The sequence below is a fragment of the Pseudophryne corroboree genome, chromosome 6 (assembly GCF_028390025.1).
Source record: "Pseudophryne corroboree isolate aPseCor3 chromosome 6, aPseCor3.hap2, whole genome shotgun sequence".
Lineage (NCBI taxonomy): Eukaryota > Metazoa > Chordata > Amphibia > Anura > Myobatrachidae > Pseudophryne > Pseudophryne corroboree.
In genome coordinates this window covers 326,146,468-326,163,927 of record NC_086449.1, presented here as the reverse complement: position 1 = coordinate 326,163,927, position 17,460 = coordinate 326,146,468, and the positions used below count along the sequence as shown (strand labels likewise).

Sequence of the window (17,460 nt, the reverse complement as noted above, 5' to 3'; positions counted from 1 at the left end):
GAGCCAGTGCACACCAGCTAGTCCTAAAGCTTTTACTTTGTGCCCAGTCTCAGCTATTCCCCATGGTCCTTACGGAAGTCCCAGCATCCACTAGGACGTCAAAGAAATATACATGAATTAATGGCACTCTTAGTGGGGTGTCACATAAGCAGAGCTGTTATTTCTATGAATCGGTCTAATTTGCAGGATAAGCAGAACATGAAGATGTCCTCCAGAATAAGGATTTTTACTCTGAAACGTAAAGTACAGCCATGGGTGCCAACAGTAAACTTAACTAGTGACTTGCAGCTTTCTGGTCTCCATCTTCCATGGCTTATCCATGTTCCTACTGGTGGCTGTAGAAAGATACTCATCACCAAAGGATGTGTTATTTTTAGCCAATAATGCTTTTATATTACAGTAGCACATCCTCCCCTTACATTACATATGCTGCCATACCTTTGATCGAAGGTCAGTTGTCTGACAAAAACCTCCTGGACGTGGAATCTCTCCATTTTAAAACACTTTTATAGTTTGAGAACTAGAAGCTTAAAACCCCTATGTAGGTCTTCCAGTTTGTATCTGGTAGTCCGCTTCATTCACATTATTATTGGACTGGTCCCTTATACTATCTTACCATCACAACATTGTACTGGTTGAATACATTACCTTGCATGTCTATAAATCATGAATGACTGCCATTTATACCTTGCTATTCTGAGGAAAGCAAAAAAACACAATTACTGCTTCAACGTGTTTATTATGTGCCAAAAACGGAAAAACAAAGAAAAAAAAAACGACACCACATCTGTAGGTCAAGTGCATTTTCTGCTTGCATAACTACAATGAGGTAGAGACTTACACACACAGCTTCACATAAATACCCATATAGGGCAGCTAGTGCAGATTTAGCTCAGCATGTACTAAAAGAGGGAGTTACAGACAGTGGGATCTTTGGCACAGAGCTTCCAAACAAAGGGGGGTACAGAAATAAAAAAAACATGGACACATTTTAAAGGCTTGAAACAATTTGCATAAGTCAGCTGCTCCCTATAACAAAATAACCTAAGAGCATGGGCACATTCCCTCCAGGAGAAAGGTCTCATCTCTTACCTCTACCCCATTTCTCAAAAGAAAATATATTACAGCCCTTCTGTCCAGCCAAAGTGTTTAAAAACTCTACCATCCCCTGAAGTGCAAATTAAAAAAAGTGCAACAAACGTCCTTAAAACTATATACACACACACTGTAATTATTAGTTTCAGCCAAGGCCCTAAGTCTCCTTTGTTGCAAATATTTGTATAAATTGTTTAAGTTTATTTTCTTAAACTAGCAGCTCCCAGAAACAGAAGTGTTGCAATTATGTTAAAAGCTGCCAGGAAAGGAAAAAAATGGACTTAAAAACAGTCTTTTTAAGAGTGTAAAAAGGAACTGGTAAAAATCCCACACAGGGTAAAAATATGAAATCTGATTTGGTTTAAATGAAGAGCAGATCCTGCTATTGTTGTACCAGTAAAAATGCCAACTGAACAACCAGTTTATGCAGTTCAGATTAAAGAAATTGGAAGGCACTATGGCAACAGCAAAAACTGGGTAACAGATAGATGTAATTAAATATTACCTGCAGTATTTGCAATAAATGTAAAAGAAGCGCCTGTAATAAAAAAAAAAAACCAAGGCAGAGGCATTAAGTTAAACCAGACTGTCCATACACCGCTTACGTTCAGCAAGTGTTTGAGATCAGTATGGGGAACTGCAAAACTTCTGGGAGGAGTATATCCCCTTTCAGAACGATAAAAAATAAAAAAGACATACAAAAACACTAACCCTGGCCAGAATTCACTGTGCACAAGTGCAGAAAACTGTTACAAGGTACAGCAAGTGCCAACACAAAAGTGACATCCCCCACCATTCACCGACTTCTGCTTTATTCCTGGAAAGATTCATGAGTGCTCTGCGTACTGGCAGGACACCACATCCTCTGTTGCACATTGTTCATCGTAAATGGGCTGCAGACTTTCCACTTTAGCTGGAATCACGGCTCTTCTGATTACGCATTAGAGGGCGATGGTGACGAAGAATCTCCATTGAATGCTGCCAGTGCCAGCAAGAACGGCAGAAATACTTGAAGCAAACCTTCGGATATGCAAGAGTTAGAGTTTAGTTACAAATTTGGGCAACATGACCTCAGTGGCATTTACAAAGCCAGTAACATGGGTACAGTAAGCAAACTCAATCTTCTCCAGATCATTACACATGCTCCCATTGTTTACAAATACCTACTCCAGTGTTTCCAATTCCAGTCTAACAGTGCATGATTTACGGATCTCCTCAGAATCACAAGTGAAATAATGTTCCTCCTGCAGATCTTTGTTCATTAATGGCTGCCACATTTTAAAACCTGTGCAGTAACTAGGAGATCTGTAAAAACCGGCACTGTTAGGGTTCCCTGAGGACTGGTATTGGGAATAAATGGTCTACTCAAAAACTAAGACAGAAAAACCAAGACAGAGGGAATTTCAGCTCCCCCAATATAGTTTTACCACTTTCACTGTGCACAAGTGCAGAAACAGGCAGACTAATTTATGAGATTACCTGGTCTCTGCAGAAAAATGGACCTGGCTGAGCACTGCAAACCTGGCACACAGAGTCTTCAAGATAAGGGTCTATCTGAACCTGAAGTGACGGAAGACAGACATTTTACCACATTAGATTAGTGCTACTTTACTAATGGGAAACCGTGAGAATATTTTTAAACTCTGCCCTCAACATGAATGTTTTATCAATTTCAACTTCCTACCCACAATCTAATTCTACATTTTGGTCTTAATATAAAAACACTCAGAATGGGAAGGAGTGCGAAATAACTAGGATTAAGAGGAAAGAGGGCCCTGCTTTTAACATTACAGTATATGGAGTATCATATGCAGATTTTTGCAAATGCAGAGCATGTCCTAAAATCTGAGACAAGTTTGAGTCACAGGAGGAGAACAAAAAAGGTGTAGTGACCATACCTCATTGTAACTGTAGCATCTGACCAGGATGCCATGCTTAAATGAAATGAACTAAACCAGGCCACATTCCAAAAACTACTGCAGCATGTAAGCATTTGCTGAAGTTTGAATACAGGTCTACATATCAGTGCTGTGTGGCAGTAATGCCAACCATTACTCAGAGGTCATGAGTTTGATTCCCACCATGGCCTACAGTGTTGTGTTTGTGTATTGTCCTCATAGGGTGGTATTCATGTGACCGCCGGTCTGGTGTCCGACAGTCACATGACCTCCTCCACCATGCCGAGCGCTCACTATCCCGATGGTCGGCATGCCGACCAACAGGGACTATTTCCACTCGTGGGTGTCCACGACACCCATAGAGTGGGAATAGAACCCGTGGTGAGCGAAGGTCGCCACCGAGCCCGCAGTGTGGCGAGCGCAGCGAGCCCGCAAGGGGCTTGCTGCACTCGCCCCTCCCCGCCGGGATCCCGGCGTCGGCATGCTGCCGGGATCCCGGCGTCTGTAAGCTGACCGGCGGTCAGGAGACCGCCGGCCAGCCGTACTACACCCGTCCTCATACTTGCCTTCAGCGCTCCAGTTCACTCTCACAATCCAAAAATATACTGGTAGGTTAATTGGCTTCCAACAAATTTAACCCTAGTGTGAATGTATGTGCGTGCACGTGTACATGTGGTAGGAAATATAGGATTGTAAGCTCCACTGGGGCAGGGACTGATATGAATGGCCAAATATTCTCTGTAAAGCGCTGCGGAATGTGTGTGCTATATAAATAACTGGTAATAAAATACATAGAAATAGCTGCTCATTCTTCCAATAATTCCTCCAAAAAGCTTCTTTACATAGCCACAGAGGCAAAGCTGGTCATGGAAATGGCATACATTAGAGATTACAATGAAAACTGAACACTGCAAATCAAGACCTGAAGGGAGATTTAGCAAGCCTTGGAGAGGTGACTAGAAGCTGCCCAAAGCAACCAACCAGCTTCCATCATTTAGCAGTTTTTGAACTAGGTAACTTCCTTCTCTTGACAAGGCTTGATACATCTCCCCTATGGTACAATAGCACAATGGGCAGGGTAAGGGTATGTTTCCAGATCCTGTATAGAATAGTTGTAGGGTGTTCTAACAGTGTATAGGTGTTTCTAGTCTGACAATGACAGAGGGCAAAAATGTTTTAGAGTACCATTCTTAAATATTGTAGATTATGCAACGCCCAGTAAAAAAGTGGCAGTGAAGGTTTAGCGTACCAACTCCACAGCCTGGGAGAAACACCAAATAACGTAGTATATAAAACTAAGCTATGATCATTAACTTGACAGCAAAATACGCCAAAGGGGATACACATTAGACAATGTGCAAACGAGGCAATGTTGTCCTGACTCCTGTACAAATATAGTGCATACACACTCTGCAATCTTACAAACAATACATCATTTGCTGAAAATAGTCATCAGATTCACCTGCATGTATGGCAGATGGGAATATGCGATTAACAAAGTACAGGGGCACGTGATATAGTGCATACATACTTGACAATTTATCTTTCCGACTCGGCTCAAAAAGGAGATTTATGGTAAAACTTACCATGGTTAAATCTTTCTGCGAGGTACACTGGATTTCACAGGGAATAACATTGGGGTGTAAAGTTGGATCTTGATCCAAGGCACCAACAGGCTAAAAGCTTTGGCTGTTCCCAGAATGCACAGCACCGCCTCCTCTATAGCCCCACCTCCAGGCACTGGAGCTCTGTTTTGTTAACCAGTCCAATGCAGTAGCAGGTACAAGAGACGGTAGATGTTGGTCACATAGAACCACGTTCTCACGACAGGAGAAGGGACCTCCTAATGCCATACAAACCCAAAGAAGCTAAGTGTGTCAGGGTGGGTGCCCTGTGGAATCCAGTGTACCTCACAGAAAGATTTAACCATGGTAAGTTTTACCATAAATCTCCTTTTCTGCAGCGGGGTACACGGAGAATCCACAGGGAACATCCAGGATGTCCTAAAGCAGTTCCTCATGGGAGGGGATGCACTGTAGCGGACACAAGAACCCGGCGTCCAAAGGAAGCATCCTGTGAGGCAGAAATATCAAAGGCATAGAACCTGATGAACGTGTTCACTGAGGACCATGTAGCTGCCTTGCACAATTGTTCAGCAGATGCGCCACGGCGGCAGCCCAAGAAGGTCCAACAGACCGAATAGAATGGGCCTTGATAGCAGCAGGAGCTGGGAGCCCAGCCTGCGCAATCACCCTTCTAATCCATCTGGCCAAGGTTTGTTTGTTCTCAGGCCAGCCACGTTTGTGAAAACCAAACAGTACGAAGAGGGAATCGGACCTCCTGCTGGAGGCAGTCCTCTCCACATATATACGGAGAGCCCATATCACATCCAAAGACCGCTCTTTGGAGGACAGACAAGAGATAAAGGCCGGAACCACAATCTCCTGGAAAGATGACACCACCTTAGGCAGATAATCAGGGCGAGTTCAGAGAACATATCAGAAAGGGCGGACGACAGGACAAGGCGCCTAAGTCCAACACCCTCCTAGCAGAGGCAATAGCCAGCAGGAAAAGGACCTTAAGCGCAAGCCATTTCGGGTCCACAGAATCAAGAGGTTCAAAGGGAGACTCTTGCAGGGCGTTAAGGACAATAGACAGATCCCATGGAGCCACCGGAGGGACATAGGAAGGTTGTATCCGAAAAAAAAAACAACAACCCAGAGTGAAGGTATGAACGTCAGGAACAGACGCAATCTCTCTGAAACCACACTGACGAGGCAGATATATGAACCTTGAGGGAGGCCAGACGAAGGCCTAAGTCCAGGCCTTGTTGCAGAAAAGCCAGAAGCCATGACGTTCTGAACGTGTAGACATCGTAGTTCTTAGCAGCACACCAGGTGAAGTAAGAATTCCAGACGCTGTAGTAAATTCGACCCGAAGCAGGTTTACGGGCCTTCAGCATAGTTTGGATGACCACCTCAAGAGAATCATTTGGCCCTCAAGAGTGATGCTTCAAGAGCCACGCCGCCAAAGCCAGTCTGGCCAGGTCTGGGTAGACACAAGGGCCCTAACGAGGTGGTCTGGGAGTTGGAGGAAGAAGTAGAGGACGCGCCATCGATATACCCTACAGGTCTGAGAACCAATGCCGTCTGGGACACACCAGAGCGACCAAAAGTAGGACTCCTCCTTGCTTGAACTTCTACAGTAACCTGGGCAGGGGTAACACCGGAGGGAACACGTACGGCAGCTGAAAGCCCCATAGAATTGCCAGTGCGTCCACGAATGCCGCTTGTGAATTCCTTGTCCTTTATCCAAAGACCGGAACCTTGTGATTGTGTCGAGACGCAAACAGGTCTACATCTGGTAGGCCCCACTTGTCCACTAGTAGTTTAAAGAGCTGCAGATGAAAGCTCCATTCTCTTGCATGTACGTCCTGACTGAGGAAATACATTCTAGAGACAAGCGGACCTTTGGAGTCAGGGATACCATTTGAGACCTGATCCGATGAGGCAGACCATCCCACTTGGACAGGATTAACCGCTGGAGGGGGCGAGAACAGAATTGAGCATACTCCACCATGTCGAAGGCCGACACCATCAGGTCTAGTACTTGCACTGCCGAGTGTATGGGCACTCTTGGGCGAGAGGGGGGAGTATCTGATCTGGTCCTGAATTTTCAGAACCTTCTCTGGAGAAAGAAATAGCCTCTGGCTGCGTGTATCCAGCAAAGCCCCCAGGTGCACCATGAGCAGGGACCAGGGAGGACTTTCCAATTGATCAGCCACCCGTAGGCTTATAGAAATTGCACAGTCAGCTGGAGAGGACTCAGGACATCTTGGGAGCTTGCCAGGATCAGCAGGTCGTCCAGATACGGATTCCCTGTTGACTGAGATGAGTGGTCATCATGGCCATGACCTTGGTCAATATCCGAGGGGCCGTGGTCAGTCCAAGCGGCAGAGCCCTGAATTGATAATGGAGGTTGCCAATAGCAAACCGAGGATATTGCTGATACGAAAAATGGCAATAGGAATATGCAGGTAAGCATCCTGTATATCCAGGGATTCCATGTAGTCCACAGGTTCCTTGGCCAGTACAATTGAGCGCAGTGTTTCCATACGGAACTTGGAGACTCTCACAAACTTGTTCAGTGATTTTAGGTTGAGAATAGGCCGGAAAGACCCATTGGGTTTCGGTACTAGAAACAGGGTCGAGTAGTAACCTCTGCCTTTGAGGGGTAGGCACCAGCACCACCACTCCTGTCTCCAGGAGGGATTGCACAACCAGGTGTAGAACTTGCGCCTTCAACGGATTTGAGTGGATGACCGTTGTGCAGAACTGGCAAGGGGGAGGTCTCCTGACCCTTTAATTTACCAGAGGTCCGAAAGGAACGAAAAGTAGTACTCTTGGCCTTCGGAGCAGGAGTATTAGGCAGGCACGCAGTCTTAGCAGAGGCTAAGTCAGTCACAATCTTGTTTAGATCTTCTCAAAAGGGAGCACCTCCAGAGTATTTATTTTCTTTGGAATCCAGGTCCACCTTCCAGGACCGCAACCTTAGAATATGGCGAGCCAAAATGGATATAGTGGCCGCTTTGGAGGCCATGATGCCTGCCTCAGAGGACGCCTCCTGAATATATTGGGAGGCGGTGGTCATGTGAGACAGGGGTTCTGGTCTCTAGGTAGACACCATCTTGGTCAACAGGGTTTCTAGGTCGACATAAGTTTTTCACCGATTTTTCTTTTTTTTAACCTTTTCATACTTAACGATCCACGGAGTACAATTGGGAACTGTAACCTGCTGAAGCACGAAAACGACAAAACCCCCCCATAAAAAACGAAAAACTCATGTCTACCCTTTGACCTGTCTACCTAGAACATGTCGACCTAGAGACCCTGTCGACCTAGCATCCCTGTAGACCTAGTTACTATCTACCTTCCATACCATACCCGTGAGACAGACACTGTCTGGCATGTCAGAAATATCCAAAGGTAGCTCATCCTCCAATACCTGAAGCCATGCTTCAATACCTTTTGCAGCCCAGGAGGCCAGAATGGTAGGCCTATGTATTGCCCCATTTAGGGAATACACACTTCAGGCATCCCTCCACACTGATATCTGTCAGTTCCTTCAAGGAGGTGACAGGCAAAGGAGAGGACACCAAAATCCGGGCGACACAAGAGAGTCTACCGGGGGGTGGCGTTTCCCACTTGTTACTCAAATCCACAGGGATAGGATAGCGAGCTAACATCTTCGAGAGGGAGAATTTTTTTCCTGGTAAAACCCATGCCTCCTGACGTATGTCAATTAAACGGTCAGAAGGTGGTTAAAGTTGTTTTCCCTCACTGATGCTTGAATTTATCAGGCTTTTCTGACACAGTAGCGGGATCTATTTCATCAATCTGGAGAACAATTTTGATAGCGTCTACTAAGTCAGGGACATCAACCCGAGTTGCAGGCTCCCCGTCAGAGGCCACTGAATCAGAGTCAGTCGGATCAGTATAAGCCTCACCCGAAGTAGTATCCGAAATGTGGACTGAGGAAGAAACTACACGTTTGGAGGGCCCCTTAGCCCCAGAGAGCTGAGGTATAGACTTCTGTTTACTCAAGGATTTATTTACATTTTGAATCTGACAGGGTGTCCGCCCAAGGCAGACTCGCTACACGGACTATTTGTGGCTGTAATGGCACAGGGAGTCCCACAGGGGGTGTAAAACATGTCACAAGTGTATTCAGCATACTGGAGAAAGCAGCCCAGGTTGGCTCTTAATTGACCACATGAGCTGCAGGCTGACTGGGAAAGGTATGGGAGACAGCACCCACATTCCCAGTTGCAGTTTCCTCCCTGGTAAATCCGTAGGAACAGCACAGGCCGAGGCAGGAGCGTACGTGGAATTCCCACCCTGCGTGGCACACATTATGAAGAATGTAGCAGAGGGGCACAATAGTACAATATAGCCAGATAAAATACAGTGGATAACCCCCAGGTTTAAGCGCTATGAAAGGTAGGACACAGAATCAAATCGGTATGGGGTGATTGAAATACACAGTAAAATATACGGAGCTGTATATGCTGACATACATACTTATCCTCTTCAGGGCACAGAATATAGTGATCGCAAGGGTGTGATACACTAAATGAACAATCACACAGCAGCTACAGGCACACTTCAGTCACAGGTACAACGCAGATATAAGGTACAAAACCATAATACTGCACTGGACCAGCACATTACATATAACAATAGATATGTAAATGCAGAGCGATATAACAATGCACAGTAGATACTGGATGTATATCACAGAATATTTGTACAACCTATTCTGAAGTAAACACACTTGTTCTTAACTGTCTAAAATGACATGTAGAATACTTAAGTGTCTGAAATAGCACGGCGCTGCAACAGGCGGCTTTACAGAGGAGACAGAACCCAGCAATCCCGTTGAGGGCAGCCCAGCTAAGGTTATAGCACCAGATCTCTTCAGGGAGTGAGGGAGAAAGTGAAAGCAGCTCCAGGGCGGGAACACCTGCAGGAGATGGCGCCTGGAGCTGGGGGAGGGGGCTACAGGTAAGCGCCTTATACCCTCTGCTGGACTTCACCACTGGGTACTATGGAGCCTGTGACCAACGGTTTTTAGTAATAACAGACCTGTGCTCCTTGCCCTTGTGGATATAGTGGGGTCCCTGTACGAAGCAGTGTCCACGCCGGTCGCGTGATCCGTCTCCCAAGGATCGCGATTTAACTGGCTGGTCCCTCCTGGGGGACAGTTAACTCCTCCCTGACGTTTTGCAGCCACGCGACCCTGGAGAGCAGCAGCGGTGGTGTGCCAATGAACCGGTGCGTCCCCGGTGTAAGTACCCGGGAACTAGGCCGTAGGAGGGAGGAGGGAGGAGATGGAGCTTCAGCACAGAATGTCCCCAGGATATAATTAGTGCTGCGGCCTTTGAAGTCTTCATGAAAGCTCTATTCAGGGCTGCCTAGTGCAGCCCCCCTGTTAGTGACCTGCACTGCAGCCACCAACTTTAAAGCCGAGCTCCTGTGCATGGAGGCGGTGTTATAGAGGCAGTGGTGCATCCTGGAAACAGCCAAAGCTTTTAGCCTGTTGGTGCCTCGGATCAAGATCCAACTCTACACCCTGATGTTATTCCCTGTGGAATCCCAGTATACCCCCTCTGCAGTAAAAACAAATAGTTAAAAAAATATATATAATTGTGTACACCCAGCTAAAGTTTCAGACAGACAATCTGTTCAGGAAGAATTTAATTTCTTAAACATGAAAGTATGCCTAACATATGAACATTCATATGCAAAATCCATAAAAATGCCTCACTGCCATGTTAGTTTGGAGTTCCAGAAAAAATAAGATTTTACTTACCGATAAATCTATTTCTCTGACGTCCTAGTGGATGCTGGGACTCCGTCAGGACCATGGGGATTAGCGGCTCCGCAGGAGACAGGGCACAAAAATAAAGCTTTAGGATCAGGTGGTGTGCACTGGCTCCTCCCCCTATGACCCTCCTCCAAGCCTCAGTTAGGATACTGTGCCCGGACGAGCGTACACAATAAGGAAGGATTTTGAATCCCGGGTAAGACTCATACCAGCCACACCAATCACACTGTACAACCTGTGATCTGAACCCAGTTAACAGTATGACAAAACGTAGGAGCCTCTGAACAGACGGCTCACAACAATAACAACCCGATTTTTTTGTAACAATAACTATGTACAAGTATTGCAGACAATCCGCACTTGGGATGGGCGCCCAGCATCCACTACGGACTACGAGAAATAGATTTATCGGTAAGTAAATTCTTATTTTCTCTGACGTCCTAGTGGATGCTGGGACTCCGTCAGGACCATGGGGATTATACCAAAGCTCCCAAACGGGCGGGAGAGTGCGGATGACTCTGCAGCACCGAATGAGAGAACTCCAGGTCCTCTTTAGCCAGGGTATCAAATTTGTAGAATTTTACAAACGTGTTCTCCCCCGACCACGTAGCTGCTCGGCAGAGTTGTAATGCCGAGACCCCTCGGGCAGCCGCCCAGGATGAGCCCACCTTCCTTGTGGAATGGGCCTTGACAGATTTAGGCAGTGGCAGGCCTGCCACAGAATGTGCAAGTTGAATTGTGCTACAAATCCAACGAGCAATCGTCTGCTTAGAAGCAGGAGCACCCAGCTTGTTGGGTGCATACAGTATAAACAGCGAGTCAGATTTTCTGACTCCGGCCGTCCTTGAAATATATATTTTCAATGCCCTGACAACGTCCAGCAACTTGGAATCCTCCAAATCGCTAGTAGCCGCAGGCACCACAATAGGTTGGTTCAGGTGAAACGCCGACACCACCTTAGGCAGAAACTGAGGACGCGTCCGCAGTTCTGCCCTGTCCGAATGGAAAATCAGATATGGGCTTTTTACGATAAAGCCGCCAATTCTGATACTCTCCTGGCTGAAGCCAGGGCCAGTAGCATGGTTACTTTCCATGTAAGATATTTCAAATCCACCGATTTGAGTGGCTCAAACCAATGGGATTTGAGAAAATCCAAAACTACATTAAAGGTCCCACGGAGCCACTGGGGGCACAACCGGGGGCTGTATATGTAGTACTCCTTTTACAAAAGTCTGGACTTCAGGAACTGAAGACAATTTTTTCTGGAAGAAAATCGACAGGGCCGAAATTTGAACCTTAATGGACCCCAATTTGAGTCCCATAGACAATCCTGTTTTCAGGAAATGTAGGAATCGACCCAGTTGAAATTCCTCCGTGGTGGCCTTCCTGGCCTCACACCACGCAACATATTTTCTCCCAATGCGGTGATAATGTTGTGCAGTCACCTCCTTCCTGGCTTTTACCAGCGTAGGGATGACCTCTTCCGGAATGCCTTTTTTCCTTAGAATTCGGCGTTCAACCGCCATGCCGTTAAAAACAGCCGCGGTAAGTCTTGGAATAGACCCGGTCCCTGCTGAAGCAGGTCCCGTCTTAGGGTTAGAGGCCACGGATCTTCCGTGAGCATCTCCTGAAGTTCCGGGTACCAAGTTCTTCTTGGCCAATCCGGAGCCACGAGTATCGTTCTTACACCCCTTTGCCGTATAATTCTCAGTACTTTTGGTATGAGAGGCAGAGGAGGAAACACCTACACTGACTGGTACACCCATGGTGTTACCAGAGCGTCTACAGCTATTGCCTGAGGGTCTCTTGACCTGGCGCAATACCTGTCCAGTTTTTTCTGCTGAGGAAGTCTGCTTCCCAGTTGTCCATTCCCGGAATGAACACTGCTGACAGTGCCATCACATGATTTTCCGCCCAGCGAAAAATCCTTGCAGTTTCTGCCATTGGCCTCCTGCTTCTTGTGCCGCCCTGTCTGTTTACGTGGGCGACTGCCGTGATGTTGTCCCACTGGATCAATACCGGCTGACCTTGAAGCAGAGGTCTTGCTAAGCTTAGAGCATTGTAAATTGCCCTTAGCTCCAGTATATTTATGTGGAGAAAAGTCTCCAGACTTGATCACACTCCCTAGAAATTTTTTCCCTGTGTGACTGCTCCCCAGCCTCTCAGGCTGGCCTCCGTGGTCACCAGCATCCAATCCTGAATGCCGAATCTGCGGCCCTCTAGAAGATGAGCACTCTGTAACCACCACAGGAGAGACACCCTTGTTCTTGGAGATAGGGTTATCCGCTGATGCATCTGAAGATGCAATCCGGACCATTTGTCCAGCAGATCCCACTGAAAAGTTCTTGCGTGGAATCTGCCGAATGGAATCGCTTCGTAATAAGCCACCATTTTTCCCAGGACTCTTGTGCAATGATGCACTGACACTTTTCCTGGTTTTAGGAGGTTCCTGACTAGCTCGGATAACTCCCTGGCTTTCTCCTCCGGGAGAAACACCTTTTTCTGGACTGTGTCTAGAATCATCCCTAGGAACAGCAGACGTGTCGTCGGAAACGGCTGCGATTTTGGAATATTTAGAATCCACCCGTGCTGTCGTAGAACTACTTGAGATAGTGCTACTTCGACTTCCAACTGTTCTCTGGACCTTGCCCTTATCAGGAGATCGTCCAAGTAAGGGATATTTAAGACGCCTTTTCTTTGAAGAAGAATCATCATTTCGGCCATTACTTTGGTAAAGACCCTGGGTGCCGTGGACAATCCAAACGGCAGCGTCTGAAACTGATAGTGACAGTTCCGTACCACAAACCTGGAGGTACCCTTGGTGAGAAAGGCAATTTTGGACATGGATGTAAGCATCCTTGATGTCCAGGGACACCATATAGTCCCCTTCTTCCTAGTTCTCTATCACTGCTCTGAGTGACTCCATCTTGATTTGAACCTTTGTATGTAAGTGTTCAAAGATTTCAGATTTAGAAGAGGTCTCACCGAGCCGTCTGGCTTCAGTACCACAATATAGTGTGGAATAATACCCCTTTCCTTGTTGTAGGAGGGGTACTTTGATTATCACCTGCTGGGAATACAGCTTGTGAATTGTTTCCAATACTGCCTTCCTGTCGGAGGAAGACGTTGGTAAAGCAGACATCAGGAGCCTGCGAGGGGGAGACGTCTCGAATTTCCAATCAGTACCCCTGGGATACTACTTGTAGGATCCAGGGGTCCTGTACGGCCCCAGCGTCATGCTGAGGGCTTGGCAGAAGCGGTGAAAGGCTTCTGTTCCTGGGAATGGGCTGCCTGCTGCAGTCTTCTTCCCTTTCCTCTATCCCTGGGCAGATATGACTGGCCTTTTGCCCGCTTGCCCTTATGGGGACGAAAGGACTGAGGCTGAAAAGACGGTGTCTTTTTCTGCTGAGATGTAACTTGGGGTAAAAAAAAAGTGGATTTTCCAGCTGTTGCCGTGGCCACCAGGTCCGATGAACCGACCCCAAATAACTCCTCTCCTTTATACGGCAATACTTCCATGTGCCGTTTGGAATCTGCATCACCTGACCACTGTCGTGTCCATAAACATCTTCTGGCAGATATGGACATCGCACTTACTCTTGATGCCAGAGTGCAAATATCCCTCTGTGCATCTCGCATATATAGAAATGCATCCTATAAATGCTCTATAGTAAATAAAATACTGTCCCTGTCAAGGGTATCAATATTTTCAGTCAGGGAATCCGACCAAGCCACCCCAGCGCTGCACATCCAGGCTGAGGCGATCGCTGGTCGCAGTATAACACCAGTATGTGTGTATATACTTTTTAGGATATTTTCCAGCCTCCTATCAACTGGCTCCTTGAGGGCGGCCCTATCTGGAGACGGTACCGCCACTTGTTTTGATAAGCGTGTGAGCGCCTTATCCACCCTGAGGGGTGTTTCCCAACGCGCCCTAACTTCTGGCGGGAAAGGGTATACCGCCAATAATTTTCTATCGGGGGAAACCCACGCATCATCACACTCTTCGTTTAATTTATCTGATTCAGGAAAAACTATAGGTAGTTTTTTCACACCCCACATAATACCCTTTTTTGTGGTACTTGTAGTATCAGAAATATGTAACACCTCCTTATTGCCCTTAACAATTAACGTGTGGCCCTAAAGGAAAATACGTTTGTTTCTTCACCGTCGACACTGGAGTCAGTGTCCGTGTCTGTGTCGACCGACTGAGGTAAAATGGGCGTTTTAATGCCCCTGACGGTGTTTGAGACTCCTGGACAGGTACTATTTTGTTTGCCGGCCGTCTCATGTCGTCAACCGACCTTGCAGCGTGTTGACATTATCACGTAATTCCTTAAATAAGCCATCCATTCCGGTGTCGACTCCCTAGAGAGTGACATCACCATTACAGGCAATTGCTCCGCCTCCTCACCAACATCGTCCTCATACATGTCGACACACACGTACCGACACAGCACACACACAGGGAATGCTCCGATAGAGGACAGGACCCCACTAGCCCTTTGGGGAGACAGAGGGAGAGTTTGCCAGCACACACCAAAACGCTATAATTATACAGGGACAACCTTCATATAAGTGTTTTTCCCTTATAGCATCTTAATATATATAATCATATCGCCAAATAAGTGCCCCCCCTCTCTGTTTTAACCCTGTTTCTGTAGTGCAGTGCAGGGGAGAGCCTGGGAGCCTTCCCACCAGCATTTCTGTGAGGGAAAATGGCGCTGTGTGCTGAGGAGAATAGGCCCCGCCCCCTTTTCGGCGGGCTTCTTCTCCCGTTTTTCTGAGACCTGGCAGGGGTTAAATACATCCATATAGCCCCAGGGACTATATGTGATGTATTTTTTTAGCCAGAATAAGGTACTATCATTGCTGCCCAGGGCGCCCCCCCCAGCACCCTGCACCCTCCGTGACCGCTGGTGTGAAGTGTGTGACAACAATGGCGCACAGCTGCAGTGCTGTGCGCTACCTCATGAAGACTGAAAAGTCTTCTGCCGCCGGTTTCTGGACCTCTTCACTTTTCGGCATCTGCAAGGGGGTCGGCGGCGCGGCTCCGGGACCGGACTTCATGGCTGGGCCTGTGTTCGATCCCTCTGGAGCTAATGGTGTCCAGTAGCCTAAGAAGCCAATCCATCCTGCACGCAGGTGAGTTCACTTCTCTCCCCTAAGTCCCTCGTAGCAGTGAGCCTGTTGCCAGCAGGTCTCACTGAAAATAAAAAACCTAATAACTTTCTCTAAGCAGCTCTTTAGGAGAGCCACCTAGATTGCACCCTGCTCGGACGGGCACAAAAACCTAACTGAGGCTTGGAGGAGGGTCATAGGGGGAGGAGCCAGTGCACACCACCTGATCCTAAAGCTTTATTTTTGTGCCCTGTCTCCTGCGGAGCCGCTAATCCCCATGGTCCTGACGGAGTCCCAGCATCCACTAGGACGTCAGAGAAAGATAGAAAGTTAAGAAAACTGCTGTAGGCACGTTAAACAGCCATACTAGTTGCGCTTAGTCGTTCGCAATCACGCTAACACACTGCTTCTTGGGGCATTTTTCCCCCAGAGAATGCATCTTATTTGCACTGCTATGTGATTAAGACGCACAAGCAAACTACACTGATTAAAGTGCTATGTTATAGTGTTTTCCTAGTCTGCTTGTATCTTATCCGCATACCAATCAAAACGCTCAGTGCTGGCCTAGTCACAGGAGTTGGCTGCTCTCAAGCAACAACCCTGTGTGCCACAATGTATGGAATGTATGTGCCAAAATAGATGAGGAAGGGCACATCTGTACTTCTAAACACGGAATTACCAGTATACGGCAGGGATATTACTGGACTCAATCACTTCGCGTTTTATACCACTAACCTTCTTGGTAAACTTTGCTGTTTTTATTTCCACAAATGCAGCACTCACAGCCTTTAGGTAACTGCGTTGGTTGTTGAAAGTCACACGCCCAGAACCTGTGAGAAACAAAATAAACTGTTGTATCTACAGCATTTACTAATGTATTTTAAGGGAAGGACACCACTACTCACCAATTGGGTACTTGTGCTTATCCGTATCAATGCCAGCATAAACCACACCACCAAACAGATCGTTCATTATAGAGGCAAGGGCTTCAGCATTCAGCATGCCATGCAAAGCGCCAACAAATACAGTCTTACTGGGATCCAGACGCTGAGAAGGACTACGCACAAAGTTGCTGTCAGCCAGCACCCAAGGAATGACCTGCACCTATAAGCAAGGAATTTACAAATGGAATGCAGTTGTCTATAGAATGAAAAGTCATTCATTGGTTCAATCACGTCAAGACATTTCAAAAGTGCCATCTGCCTAGGTCAGCCATTCCCAACCACGGTCCTCAAGGCACACCAACAGTGCAGGTTTTAGTGATATCCAGCCTTCAGCACAGGTGACTTAATTAGTAGCTGAGTTATTTTGATTTAACCATCTGTGCTGCAGCCAGGATATCACTAAAACCTGCACTGTTGGTGTGCCTTGAGGACCGTGGTTGGGAATGCCTGGCCTAGGTCCTACAGCCAGACTCCATACGTCTTAAGGCATTTAACATAAAGTTTGTTATTTTCCCAGTACACAAGCCCCCCAAAGAGCGTTCTACAGCTGCTGTAGATGAGACACTGAAGGTACTAGCATTACAGGACAGTAATGAATCTTGGCAGTGTGGCAGACTAGCACAGATAAACAGACTTCTCACAGAGCAACAAGACATCCCCAAATCAAGCTACACATTTCAATGTAAATGACCAATAAGCTAGCTTGTAGTACAAAATAGGCCTGTAAGATATACATTAACAGTTTCCTAAATCTGTGAAAAAAATGATCAATATAAATTAAAAGGAAGTACTTCACCCAAAGTCAACTACTAAAAAGAAAACATACATACAAAAATTATATTATATAATATATATATAATATATATATATATTTATTAAATAAATGAACATACATATACACTTTTTTTTGTGCTGAAAAAGCCACCCCGGCTTATACTCGAGTCAGTGGCAGTGCAGTGTGACAGGCAGAGCAGTGTGAATGAGGGACACGGAGCGCACAGCGCACGCCTCTCCTG

The 17,460-nt window shown here is 46.6% G+C and overlaps 1 protein-coding gene across 4 annotated transcripts in view; it reads right to left on the bottom strand.

Moving 5' to 3' along the window:
- Positions 1-719: 719 nt before the first annotated feature.
- Positions 720-17,460, bottom strand: part of CPEB1 (cytoplasmic polyadenylation element binding protein 1) — a 277,604-nt gene continuing 260,863 nt past the window's right edge. For all 4 annotated transcript variants that reach the window (XM_063926337.1, XM_063926334.1, XM_063926335.1 and 1 more), the window contains exons 9-12: positions 16,406-16,604; positions 16,236-16,330; positions 2,575-2,655; positions 720-2,115 (exon numbers count right to left, since the gene is read on the bottom strand). In XM_063926337.1, the coding sequence (XP_063782407.1) occupies positions 2,005-2,115; positions 2,575-2,655; positions 16,236-16,330; positions 16,406-16,604 (486 nt within the window). In that variant the 3' untranslated portion in view covers positions 720-2,004. The remainder of the gene's footprint in view (positions 2,116-2,574; positions 2,656-16,235; positions 16,331-16,405; positions 16,605-17,460) is intronic.